At 39.2% G+C, this 13861-nt stretch overlaps 1 protein-coding gene across 1 annotated transcript in view; it reads left to right on the top strand.

Moving 5' to 3' along the window:
* Positions 1 to 13861, top strand: part of TDRD9 (tudor domain containing 9) — a 123846-nt gene that overhangs the window by 58750 nt on the left and 51235 nt on the right. Inside the window, 8 exon segments of the mRNA XM_074998701.1 lie at positions 1871 to 1975; positions 5106 to 5203; positions 5886 to 6017; positions 7045 to 7210; positions 7303 to 7366; positions 7924 to 7987; positions 9948 to 9992; positions 12683 to 12736. Coding sequence (XP_074854802.1) covers positions 1871 to 1975; positions 5106 to 5203; positions 5886 to 6017; positions 7045 to 7210; positions 7303 to 7366; positions 7924 to 7987; positions 9948 to 9992; positions 12683 to 12736 — 728 coding nt within the window.

Below are 13861 nucleotides of genomic sequence, written 5' to 3'. Positions count from 1 at the left end.
GTATTCTGTATCAAAACAAAAAGCAGTCAAGTAGCACTTTAAAGACTAGCAAAATAGTTTATTAGGTGAGCTTTACTAACCTAGGTAAGGAGTCTACGACTAAAACAAGAAGCCCGAGGAATGGACACTGGGACTGGATAGGCAATGTCAGTGGGATGGTGATTGGGAACATTGGGCAAGGGAAAGGCAGCTTTTAAAAATTGGGAGGAGAAAGACAACATCTCTTCTGTATTATTCATTGCTAGAGAACGTTTGTCCCCTCCCACCCACTCAGGGCATGCCCAGCCATTCTGGCTTCAAGAGGTGCCTCTCCTGCAAGGAGTCCATTCTACTAGCAAATGGACATTTCACTGGTCCCTGGGGGAGTCCCACTTTGCTCAGAAATTTTTCTGCCAACAGCTAAAGCCAAAGCCTAGGAAAAACAGGGAGCTGAAGTGAAGCCTCTGTACATAGAAGGCACTTCAGCTGCTGTGGGACTCTGTGCCATCCCCAGAGCCTTCAGCTTCAAATGGGGTAAAATTTCCAAACAAAACCCAGCAGATTTACAGGCTCAACGAAAAACGGGATCCAAGCCCATTGGTGAGCTAGAGAGTTTCCTCAGTTGGATCTGCCACTTTGGTTCTGGCAGCTTAAGGGCGGTACCTGGCAAGGAGTCTCAGCTATGAGCTCAGCCACGCTACCTAGAGACAGCAGGGGCTCAGGCTTCGAGCCACTGGCACCATAAGAGGGACTATTATAATCCTGTCCCTAAAAGAGCAGTGCTCGGTAAACCTTCTGTACTGGGTATGACAAAGCTCCTGTCTATGATGCATCCTGAACATGCACAGTCATTGGTACTGACAATGTACCACAGGCACTCTGCAGCAGCAGCACCAAGTGAGCCAATGGTGCTGCAAGAGTTTGGTACCTGAGAGACCTGACAGTTGAGGAGGAACTGCTATCTCCATTACTCGATACCAGCAGCCTGGTAATGTGCACATCCTGGCCCTTGAAATTGCTCTTGGCTCCAGGCTATATAATTCAAAAACCCTGGTCAGCGTTTTGCTTTCAACAGTAAGTAGGAGGATCTCATTTCTCTGGCCTCTCACCTTCACAACACTAGGGACCGCCTCTGTTCCAGTGAGCTGACCTGCAGTTCATGGTATGGGTCTCCTTTTGGGTCCCTGCCCACCCATGCCCTTTAACCACCCTGCCCAATAAAAAGGTTGTATTGGAATCCCTGGGCAGCGTACAGACCCTATATTGCATAGGCATCTGCTGTCTGTCAGAATTTGGAAATATGGGAGGAAGGGCTAACAGGGGAAACTACCCCTTAGCAAGCTTCTTTACTTTCCTGTCCCTCCTCCATCACTATCTGATTAGAAGAACTACAAGATTTTACCAAGAGGTGTTGGATGAGCTGCAAATTTCTCTGCAGGAGGTGATGGAGATACATCACAAGCTAGTGGGTATTCTCCACATTGGCTCCTCGTTATAACTTATATTTTACAAGTGACTCAATATTTTGTTCATGTTGTTAGGGCTGTATTTTTAAGAGAAATTTAGCTGATAAAACAGAAATACTAGGCTAGAATATCTCAATGTAGAAATGGCTGCCTTTATATGTATATCATTCAGTGTGCACCAAGTTTCTATGGTAATTCAAAGTAAAAGCTGGAATCCTAATCTGGAATTCAGCCTTATAGAATACTCCACTTATAATCGTATAGATAAATAGAGCTTTGGAACACTTTCTCTCAAATCATTGTTTGTTTGTTTTTTAATTAAGGTTATCTTTTATGGCTACACAAAATCAACCAATATTTATTTTATTGCAAAAGTGTTTCTTCTAAGTGCAGTACTTCAATCAACTTCTTTTTTTAAATTGCAGTCATTGATTTCTGTTTGACTAGAGCTTTGGTTTGCGATGAAGACACTAATTTTCAGAGTCTGAGACTTTGTTGGGCTTCTAAGACTAGTTGTAATCAGAGGAAAGGTAAGATAGCAGTAGTCTTGTGTCAAGAAGCTTATTAGGAATGGCATAAGAGTTGTGCCTTGGCTTTTAGCAACATGAAGTGAAAATGTCATTTCATGTAATCTTTGATTTGTGTGCCAGTCTGTTGTGGCTTTTGGGTTTTTGATTTGTCCCTGTTCCAGGGTATTCGAAAGAAATTTCATAAATATATTGATACATACTGCCTGCATAATGTTCTTCTTTTTTATTTTAAGTACATTTGACATGGAAACCTTTCATATATCTCTAAAACTTGGGAGGATTGCTTATTGTAGATTTAGAGTAATGTAACTTTAAATGATATTTGGTTTTCAGCAAAATTTATTTGAACTGAAAGTGTGATATTGTCTGTTATCCAAAGGGGATGTGGGGTTCCTCAGGTTAAACATTGTTAAACTTACCTTAAATGTGTGTTTCCATACTGATCTTGGATAACGGATACATTCTTAAAAATGAATACTACAGCATGGATTACATTCAAAATATTCTGCTCAGATGCTACGATAAAGCGCCAGGGCCTTGTATTTGTGTGATACAATTACTTGCATTTTGCACTGTCCCGTTTTGCCTGCCAGTTCTATTTCTATGCACAGGAGTGATAATGAAATATACTAGACCTTTTCTGTGCTTGCTAAAACAACAGGATTGCTGAATAAAAGAACAGTACTACATGTTCCAGCCAACCAAAACTACATTAGTATTGTGGTATAACTTTTGACATGCTGTCATTTCCATGTATAATGGAAAAATCAGAAGTGTATAGTTCACTGTTCTTAAAAATCAGAAAGAGTGACTACAAAGTCACTTTTTTGTGAAGTCTTCCACTATTGCTTTTCAGAAGCTTTAAACATCATAGGGATTAAAAGAGTTTAACTAGTGCCTAAGGTAGCACTCCCACAAGTGGACTTCTACTTGTGCTGATAGTGCAGTTGTGAATAAGTCCCCAAAAACTTACAAATGTAGACCAGGTTTAATTGCATCCTGTAGAAATAAAATATATAGGGATGTTGTCAGGTAGTTTAGGTATTACAGTGTACAAAATGAGATAGCAATAGGAATGCTTTGATGAAATAATTGAAAAAAGAGAACTTTAAACCGTGCTGTCTTCCCTCAAGCTTTCATCAAACCCTTCTCTGAGTATATTGCACTAGCAGATTTACCTGACGTTGTTTGGGTCCTTAATTAAGTTTTTAAAATAGAAGGAAAATGTACAGTATTTTAAGGAAGTTTGTTTTATTTTGTATTTCTTAAAAATGGATTGTTAAAATGTGTCCATTTTTAATATTTTTGTAATTTTTTTAAATGGGAGTTCTTTCAAGTTAATTTTTTTCTTCATTCTTGTAAACCCTTATCTTTTGCTATGTTTTAACAAAAAAGGGCTATAGTCAATTGGGTTTCCAGTAACATTTTCATCTCGTTTTCAAACCTTAGGCATTGGCTTAGGTGTGCCAAGACGCAGCACTACTCCAAATTTCTCCTTTTTATCTCTTTAAGTTTTACTGAGAAGCAATTCTGTTCTAGGATCATTCTACAATAAACTCTTTCATATCCGGCAACCCCAGGATCAGGAGGTTGCCAGGTATTCAAATATTCTGGATGATAGAGAGGTGTACCTTGCAATGTATAACACTCAAGAAAAACAAGAGTAGATAGTAAGAAACAAAGAAAAATGTATGCAAAGTACTTTATTTACCAACAGTAGTATTGTACACTGTAAACTTATATCCTTTCGAAGATGGGGTTTACTTTCAAAAGAGCAGCACCTACACTGGCGTTCTTCTTTCAAAATAAGCTCTTTTGAAATTAGAATATGCAAATGAGGTGTCAGAATTGCACATTTATACCTCATTTGCATTTTCAATTTACCTCATTTGCTTACCTCTTTTGAAAGAGGAATGCAAATGTAGACGCACACTTAGGGTTACTCCCACATGCTTGTCTCTGAAACTCGCAGATTTCCGTTAGAAAAACTATGCTGGGGCTTGAAGCTGCTGCAGTCACAACTAACTTATTCTTCATGCTCTAGGAAATGGAGAACTATTGGCAGCAATGCTCATGAGAAGCATGTTGCCAGGAGTATGAGATTCAGGTATAACAACAAAGGAGGCCAGCTCCCTGTATGATAGCCTCTGATCTATGCAAATGTGCTTCTCTTTCCCAAATGAGACATACACTCCATTTGGCATTTATAGGCCAGACCTTCTGTCCCAGTACAGGGTGAGAGCATCTTTCTTTCAAACAGGAGAATGAAATTAAGTTCCTGGTTTCTAGTGGGATTTTTTTTCCCCTTGGATGAGAGGAGGATTAAATTCTAACGTGACATTTTTAAACATCTTCAGGAGAACAAGGAGTTGAACTCCCATTTTCAGAAGTGATTTAGGAACCTATACCAAACTGAAACACTTCAATTCCTGATTGGCATGTATATAAATATGGAAACAATATACTGACGTCTTTTTTCAAATTATATTCATGCTATTAATATTAAATGAAATCCATAAATAAACTTTAGAAGGGATTTTCAGCTTCAGTTTCCTCCTTTGAGTCTTTCTCAATCTGTTATCTTGTAGCAAAATATCTTGTGTCTATGAATAAATCTCTTAATTAGTAGAACATGTTTAAGTCTGAAATTTAGTCCAATTATAAATCATTCCCACAGGCTATGTCTACACTAGCCAAAAACTTCGAAATGTCCATGCAAACGGCCATTTCAAAGTTTACTAATGAAGTGCTGAAATACATATTCAGCACCTCATTAGCATGCGGGCAGCCACGGCACTTCAAAATTGACACGGCTCATCCAGACGGGGCTCCTTTTTGAAACGTCCCCAGCTACTTTGAAGTACCCTTATTCCTATCTGGTCACGGGCATAAGGGGACTTCGAAGTAGGCGGGGTCCTTTTGAAAAGGATCCCCGTCTGGACGAGCTGCGCGGCAGTGAGCCGCGTCAATTTCGAAGTGCCATGGCTGCCCGCATGCTAATGAGGTGCTGAATATGTATTTCAGCACTTCATTAGTAAACTTTGACATGGCCATTTGCATGACCATTTCGAAGTTTTTGGCTAGTGTAGACACGGTCAAAGTGTGCCTAATTCCGCTCTATTGTTTAAAGGCCGGGCTGGACGTGTTTCCAAAGGGTACTGTTATAGGCTTGTACACAAGGACTTCTGGACCAACTCTATACCAGAGAATGCAGTACCTGAGATGCTGGTGAGAAGTACTTTAAAAAAGCAATTTTTGAATATGATGTGATCTATATTTAATGATCCAACTGATCGTGTAGATACATTGTTGTTAAAGATAATATATAATTATGAAATAACAAGCTGTCCTGTAGCACCTCAAAAACTAACAAATTAATTAGGTAATGAGCTTTTGTTGGTCTTACCCACAAAAGCTAATAAATACATTTGTTAGTTTTTAAGGTGGTACAGGACTGTTTGTCGTTTGTGAAGCTCCAGACTAACAGCTACCCACCCCTCTGAGTCTAATAATTATGAAAGTTACCCACATATTCAAAGAGTGTAAAAACCGTGGTTGTTTTGGAGTAGTAGCTAGTAATTTGAGTACTAATCAGTAGTACAGAATGAAGCTGGTAAATTACTAGTGCTACTGGAAAAATAGATATAATGTGTCAACAATTTTCTCTTTGTAGAAGAAAGCATATCAGGTCAATACAATTTCATTATCTTAAATGGTTTGGTAGCCTGATAATAGTAAAATCTAGCCTTAACTGTGGGAAATACAATTCAATTATCTAATAGAGTTTTTTGGCCATCTGCATCTAAAATGTGGCTTTTACAGTTGGAAACATTTTGTTTAGTGCATGAAGTGAGTTAACCTCTGCTGTTTATGGAAAGATGACATATCTCAGTTTATTTTTTCCTTTCAGCGATGTCCATTAGGAAGTACAGTTTTAAAGGTTAAATTGCTCGACATGGGTGAGCCAAGAGCCTTATTGGCAACAGCGCTGTCTCCACCCACTATAGGTGACATTGAGCACACCATCCTTCAACTTAAGGAGGTAGGCACTTCTAATAATAGTTTGACTGAAGCCCAGATAGTATAAATATCAGAGGTGGAAAAAGCACCCGTAAAGTTACTTGAGTAAAAGAGTAGTGTGTGAGGGGTGTGGAGAGAGAATATATTTAAGTACAAGTTGTCTGTCCCCCTCTGGAAAACTACTTGAGTGAAAGTACGCACGTGCACGCACACAGTCACAGATCACATCTAGATTTTACGTATATCCAGAAATGAAAGCAGCTGCACTTCTACTCATGTAACTTTGGGTTCTGTTTCCACCTCTGCTAAACATAACAGTAAATAGAAAAATAGTCTGAATTAGTGTCTCATAGGACATTTAAAGTGGTACTGACTCTTCAAGGAAAGCTGAAAGAAAAAACTTATCAGCTTAGAAACACATTGTTTTTCCATCACTGAAAGATATAACTCTCCTATTTAACAAAATGTGTGCATCCATCAATTTTAATGTTGCTACAACAGCATTACAGCTGCATTTATGAGCAGAAAGAGATGAAATTTTTGGGAAATAATCCTGTTTGTAGATAAGCATCCTTAATAAGAAAGAATGAAAGAGATAGTAGAGAAATCACATGCTGTAAGAATTGTTAAATAAATAAAACCAAAATTCTATCCACCATTTCCTCCCGATTCAAATGATGCTGAGTGTGGAGGATGGTTCTGTTATTGTGCAGCTGCACAGGGCTTCTGCCTTTCTGATCATAAATATAGGAGGGGGAAATCATTAATGACATTAAACCTTATGACACCCCAAATATATAAGTCACACTTCAGAACAAATGTTGTTCATTTATGTCTTCAGTCTCTATTGCAAGAGTTTCAGCTGCAAAAAAGTGGGCTTTTTTAATCAATTTACACTCCCCAAACTTTTTTGTTACACTAACTACGTATAGTGGCTTTGTCTACTAATATCAGTTATTGTTCTCGGACAATTTTTTTGATGCAAAGGTCTTTAGATGCTGGAAAAGTTGAGTCATGTAGTATTAACAATCTAATTTAATTTTATAAAGATGGGAGCACTTGCAATTAGTGCACACTCTGAAGAAGAAAATCTTTATGATGGTGAGCTAACCTTCCTAGGAAGAGTGTTGGCACAATTACCTGTGGACCAGCAGCTTGGAAAGTTAATTGTTCTTGGCCATGTCTTTGGATGTTTAGAAGAATGCCTTATTATAGGTAGGTGAAAGGACAAAAAACATTTAAGAAGTCTTCATAAAATTATGTCCAGATATTTTAAAGATCTTCATTTCCATCTATTCTTGTTATAGCTGCAGCACTCTCTTTGAAGAACTTCTTTGCAGTGCCTTTCAGGCAGCATCTTCACGGATACAGGTATTGAATTTTCAAGATGTTTAACTTTTTGTTTTTAAAATGAACAGTCACCCAGCCATTTCTCTTTTCCGAAGGGTTTGGGGGGTTTTGTCTCCAGAACCAGAAGCTCTTTGTATGGGTGTTAATCTCTTCTTCTCGATTTTGTAATACTGTGCCTTTCAATTATAGGAATAAAGCTAGTCTGTACAGAGCACCAGGGTTTCTCTGGAGTAGACTGAAACGCTGGAATGGATTCCCATATGATCCTAAATACCACCACAAACCCTGACTGCCATCTGCTCTAAGTGCAAGCCTTGATTTTATCTTTGCCTTCTCTAACATAAATATATAGTAGTGTGCACGTTAGGAAAAAACCAAAGCCATATCAAAACATTATACTGCAAAGAATGCACCCCATGGGTGAAGAAATGAGAGAGCAAAGCAAACATGGCAGTTGCCTAATGCAATGCTGTAGAGTGCTAGATGTTACTGTGGTGAGGGAGATAGAAGAACCTTACAGAACAGCCTTAAACTTATTCATTGTTTATCTTGTGATACCTTTCTCTTTACATTCCCAGGAACAAAATGAATTTTTCTGGAAATAGTAAGAGTGACTGCATTGCACTTGTGGATGCATTTAAGGTAATCCTGTTTTCTAGCATTCTAATGAAAGCGATGGTCTTCCGATGAAATTTAACAAACATAAAGATGTGTTTACTTCACCTTGCAGAATCTCTGTTGTGTGAATAGAGCTAATAATAGCGACTTAAAATATAGTCTGTGCAATGTCAGCTTGTGCTACTTATTCATTCATTCAGCATGATATTCATTCCAAATATCATCTTCAGATGACATCATCATCTTCATCATCTGATGAAGCGGGTCTTTGCCCATGAAAGCTTATGTTCCAAAATATCTGTTAGCCTATAAGGTGCCACAGGACTTCTTGTTGTTCTCAAAGATACAAACTAACACGGCTACCTCTCTGATACTTCTTTAAATGATTTCCAGAAAATGTTTCTATCATAACCCTTTCTGATGCGTCAGTGTGAAACCTGCTGTTGGGGCCTCCTTGGCTTATGCATATAACAGGGACTTTTGAATAATGGTTTCTGGTGGAGATGTGCCTACACACTGTGCCACATCATGCTCCTATGTGACGGTATAAAAGGACAAACTGGTAGTCTTTCAGATCCTTCTTACTGCCTGTGGCTGTGAGATGGAACATAGAAAGTGTCCAATCACTGCTCTTTTCAGAGGTTCAAAATGCTGGATGTTTCTGACAGACCTAAGCAGAACTCCTTTTCCTCTTTGCAAATCGCAGTTGGACATTAAAAACAGTTAGTATTTGGCACTTCTCCAGTAACAAGTTAGTGTGCGTGGTATAGGAGCTTGATGGACTCTAAACCATAAGGATTCAAACTCTGCCTGCTCCTTGGCTGTTCATTCTTTCCCACTCCCCCTGCTAGCTGACCTACTTGATGTCTACTCTGTTTGGCAGAAAGCAGCACCCTGTAAAGATGCTTAACATGCCAATCCTGTTTGACAGGGACTTTGAAATCTAGGGATACTTGACACAAGCTACATCTCCTGGAGTAATCCATTCAAGTCTTTCCTGTCCTCAAGGAAGTAACAACTGCTAGCTCAAAGCTGAAGAAATCATGTGCCAGGGCTCCTTTAATATGACACAATGCTCCAGGACCTAGCGTTGAAAAGTTGGCAGTAAAGAAGGGACTGATGGCCACTGCTTGACTACTGTGTCCAGTTCTCCATCTTGGCATCCTTTCATCTGCAAACTGTAGGAATTGCAGCCTGCGACTACAAAAATTGAAAAATTAAGAAACAAGGGATTTCAAATATCTCAGTATTGACTGGGTCTATGCACCTCATGACAGGACGCAGAGATAAAATTTCAAGACTCCATAAATGGCTGACTCTTTCTCATCAAGATTTAGTTCTAAGTGGCACACAGGCTCAGGTCCAAGAAGTGAAATTAGCTGAACTGCTCAGTAACGGTGATCAAAATGTAATTCAATTTAACATCATAGGGGAGAAGTATCAAAGAAGCCCACTACAGTAGCATTCAACTTCAGAAGGAGGAATTACACAGTCATGAGAAAGCTATTTAAACAGAAATTAAAATGAACAGTCACAAGAACAAAATGCCTACAAGCTACATGGAAACTTTTAAAAAACATCATAACCATTCATGTCAACTCAAGACCCCAGTATTTGGCATAATGGATGGTTTGAATAGGAGAGGCAGACCCCACAGAGAATGGATAGATGATATAGTAGATTGGTGTGGAGCTAGTCTACAGAAACTAAGCTACTCCACACTCGACAGGGAAAGATGGAAGGAAATAGTGAGAGAGGCATCAGACACCAACAAGCACTGAGCCCACGGTTATTGAGGATGATGATGACCCCCATGTTAGCGTGTTTGAATTAGGGTAAAAAAATAAATTTCCTTATTCATAACTCTGTTTTCCATGCAAGGTTTGGAAAAATTCTTTTCCGCTTTTAAATGCACTAAATTCATTTGCTGTAATAATCAATGCCATATGTTCTTGAAAACTTGAAAAGCTATTTGTTGTTTTAGGCATGGCAAGCCTGCAGACAAAGAGGAGAACTGAGGCATCCCAAGGTTAGTTTAATGATTTTTTTTCACCCATGGTAGATGACTCTGGCATGAAGTGTTATATTTTCATCACAGGAAACAAACCTCAAGGTATTCTTTACATTAATCTTACAAGTGGAATAATCGGTCAGTACTTATTAGATGGTATAGCGTTCATTTGGAAACATGGATGGTGAATTACATTATATTTCTCTGTAAACTTTCAGTCTGTGTTGCACATGTTGTGCAACTTTATAAAGAATCATTTACAGCTATAAAATAGACTTGATGTATTCTGGCCTTGCTCCCATTCCAGCATTAAGAGGCCGTGCCTCTCTTTTAGTTGGTATCGGAGATGGTCCTGATTCAAGACTGGCTCAGTCGTGCTGTGCCTGATAGCATAAATTCAGTGGCTATCCACCGTTTGCAGGTTTTGCATACACCAAACTAGTAGTATATAGCCCACAGTTTTCACTCCTGTCCCGACCTCTTTTTTTTTCCCTTGTATTATTTGGTCACCCAAATCAGTTGTGCTTCTTTCTATACCATAATGACAGTACAGAGTAAAATGCACATTCCAAGTGGAAGAAATACTCAGTGTCTGAGAAGCCTTTCTTCAGCGCTGCCGATGGGCTCTAACAGAACTGTTCCCAGCCCGTGGGCACCCATGTTGGCACTGAGAAGAGCTCCAAGTTCATTGAACATATGTGGCCTCTCTCACACCTCAGATAAGTCACAATTCCACCTTCAGGGTACATAACAAAGCAAGACTTCCGGAATAGCTCTACAAGCTTTACAGGGGGTATGTCATGAAATCCCATCCAAATTCCAATGAGACAAACTCCCTAAAGACAAAAAATTCAGCACCCTTCATTCATTTTCTTAAAAAGCCCTGAAGAATCCTTCTATCCTGTTCACTGTAAGGTTCATTTCTCCAGAGGTGACCACGTAACACCCCAAGAGATGGATTTGGCATCTTTGTCCCATGAGTAGCTTATGAAGTTTAAATAATAAAAATAAAGGAATCTCTCTCTCTCTCTCTCTCTCTCTCTCTCTCTCTCTCTCTCTCTCTCTCTCTCTCACACACACACACACACACACACACACACACACACACACACACACACACACACACACACACACACACACACACACACACACACACACACACACACACACACACACACAGAGAGAGAGAGAGAGATGCGTCACACTTTATTTATGCTCCAACTCTGGAGGAAGGGAGATCTGCCTGGTGAGAATGTGCCAGGGAGCAAACCAAGAAATATTTTTTTCATCTACATATTGTGATACATCGGGGCCATAAAGCAGTAGGAGAGATGAGATCTGTAAGCACTAGATCAATTAAGGCATAGTTCCCTGTGGACTAGGGAAGGCTACAACTAATTGAAGCACAAGACATCAGTTAAGGCCTTGTTGGGAACCTAATAAACGACCCCTTGCTTCAGGCAGACTGGGTGGAATGAGGAAGAAGGATTGGCATTTAGAGGTGTATTGCTGAGAGATCAAAGACCTGGAAGAAGGGAGATTCTGTCCCCTGCATCAAGGACCAAGGGTAACTATACTCAGTAGGGAAGAGGAAAGGGTAAGAAGCCCAGAGCAGTAGAGAGGCTATGGGGCTCAGACCCCTTCCCATCCCCCCTCTGTCTCTCACTAGGGCATGAGCAGAGTGCACAATGCCCGAGAATGGGGAAAGAGACAGCAATCTGACCCACCTCACAATGGGGACGTGCAGGCCCCACCACAATAAGACTGGCCATTTCACATAATATATTTGAAACATTAGTCAAGAAAAGTGTGAAAACATTGAAATTAATCTTGATAAAGGAGACTCATACCAAAGTTGAAGGTAACTTTCTTCTTTCTAAAGTCAAAGATAGCTCCACCATTCCATGGCACTCTTGCTTCAAGGAAGTCATGAGGGAAAACAGATGGATACCAGAAAAAGGAAGAAAGACTTCAGAGGCAAACTCCTGACTAACATGGCTACCTCTCTGTGACCATCACTGAAATGGTGGGGGACCAGGAACATAAAGTTACTTTTCTTTACATGTTGAAAAACAACCCTGTTGTTGCTCCACTTGCAAGAGTCAGCGATAGTCACAGAGGTCACTTTTTCACCCATTAATAATCCATCAAAAACATTGAGCTCTGTGTGTGTGGATTGAGGCTGTTTTGTCTTCTCTCAGTTCCCTTCTGATTGTAACATACGAGCCCAAGCACCTGTGTACAGTTAGTAAAGCTTGAGTGAGTAGCCAGGACAAATTATCCGCCGGAGCTATTCGTCTGATGTCTGCTAAAACTGTGCATCCAGAAGAAATCAAATCCTGTTTTCCTGGGGCTATCTGTATCATGTAGTAGGTCATGTGGAAGGTTTGGAGTGGTAGCTTTATTTAAGGCACTTATGTGGCCTCAAGTGGCATAGTATAGGAATGCCATAGTTATTAGTTATTTTTCTAATTGATATCTAGCATCTCTACCCCTCCGGAAATTCATGACAGATTAATACATGGGTATGTAAATAGTGTGGTGGAAGTCTACATCTTTTTGTCATGAGTCCAGACTGTTTTCAATATATACACAGAGAGCATCAGAGCATTAGTGATAAACTGAGAGAGCAGTTGGGAAATGGAAATAAACAGGTACCACATATTCCATATTTACATTACATATTTAATTTCTCTTTTGTCCTCCAGGATGAACTTGATTGGGGTCGATCAAACTATATTCAGATCAAGAGAATCAGAGAGGTGAGTTGAAATGGGTAACAGTGTGATTAAAAAATGAACAGTCTTGTAGCACCTGAAAGACTTAACAAATTTATTGATTAGCTAATGAGCTTCTCACTTCTTCAGATGCTTATTACCTAATAAATAAATTGGTTTGTCTTTAAGGTGCTACAGGACTGCTTGTTTTTTGTGAAGCTACATGGTAAATATGGCTACCCCTTTGAGAGAGTTTGTGGTATTTAAGTATATCACTTTCTTAATTTCCTAAATATATTAGGACTCTGGATGAAGCTGCTCTTAAATTTTTTAAAGAATGAAGATGCCATAAGAAGATGTTGCATTAAAAGTGAAGTAAAACTGATAGGTACTTGAAGGTCCTCTACTATACATGTCTTATCCCCTTTCTCCAAGACTTATTTGTTATATAGGTACCTGAAGTATACTGGCTGGAGTTGATGTTTCTTGGTCACTCTTTTTAAAAGCTATATAATGTTTTGTTCTATAGCTAGAGCAAATTAAAACAGATGTTAGAACAAATGCAACAAACACAACTGTATCACAAGAATGAAAATGGGTAAGTTACATGGCATTTTGCTAGTGAACTTATCATAGTGGATAATGGAACACTTCATCAGAGAAGAGTGTTAAGCTTAGTGTGCATTCTGAATGAAAAAATAATCAGGACTCCTGAATAGTCTTAATTAGCTGAATGTGCCTTTACCCATTTAAGCTTGCAAGAAGCAAGGTACCTAATAAACCAACTGCTTTGTTTTCGTTCTCTCACAACACACACACACTCACTCACTCACTCACTCACTCTCTCTTCAACCATGGTTCCATCACAGCATGCTCATAGGATGGGAAGTGCACTTGTGAATTAATGTGGGGCTCAAAAATATGCAATAAAATAAGAGAAAGTTTTCATAAAAAGCCATCCACTGAGAAAAGAACACTTAGTTTGCATATCTGTTGCACTTTGTTACAAACTACTGCAGTAGGATATCTTACTAAAATAAGTTTCTTCAAAAATAAAGCTCACTGGCAAAAATGCTTGCAAATTAACCAAGAAAAATAGAGATTTTTACAAAAAGAAAAAGGAAGTTTAATTGAAAAAGCTACAGTCTGTGTGAGAGAGAGAGATAGGGA

Source organism: Carettochelys insculpta, chromosome 6 (genome assembly GCF_033958435.1).
Source record: "Carettochelys insculpta isolate YL-2023 chromosome 6, ASM3395843v1, whole genome shotgun sequence".
Classification (NCBI taxonomy): Eukaryota; Metazoa; Chordata; order Testudines; family Carettochelyidae; genus Carettochelys; species Carettochelys insculpta.
The sequence above is the reverse complement of the archived record's forward strand: the minus strand, read 5'-3'. Positions and strand labels throughout refer to the sequence as shown.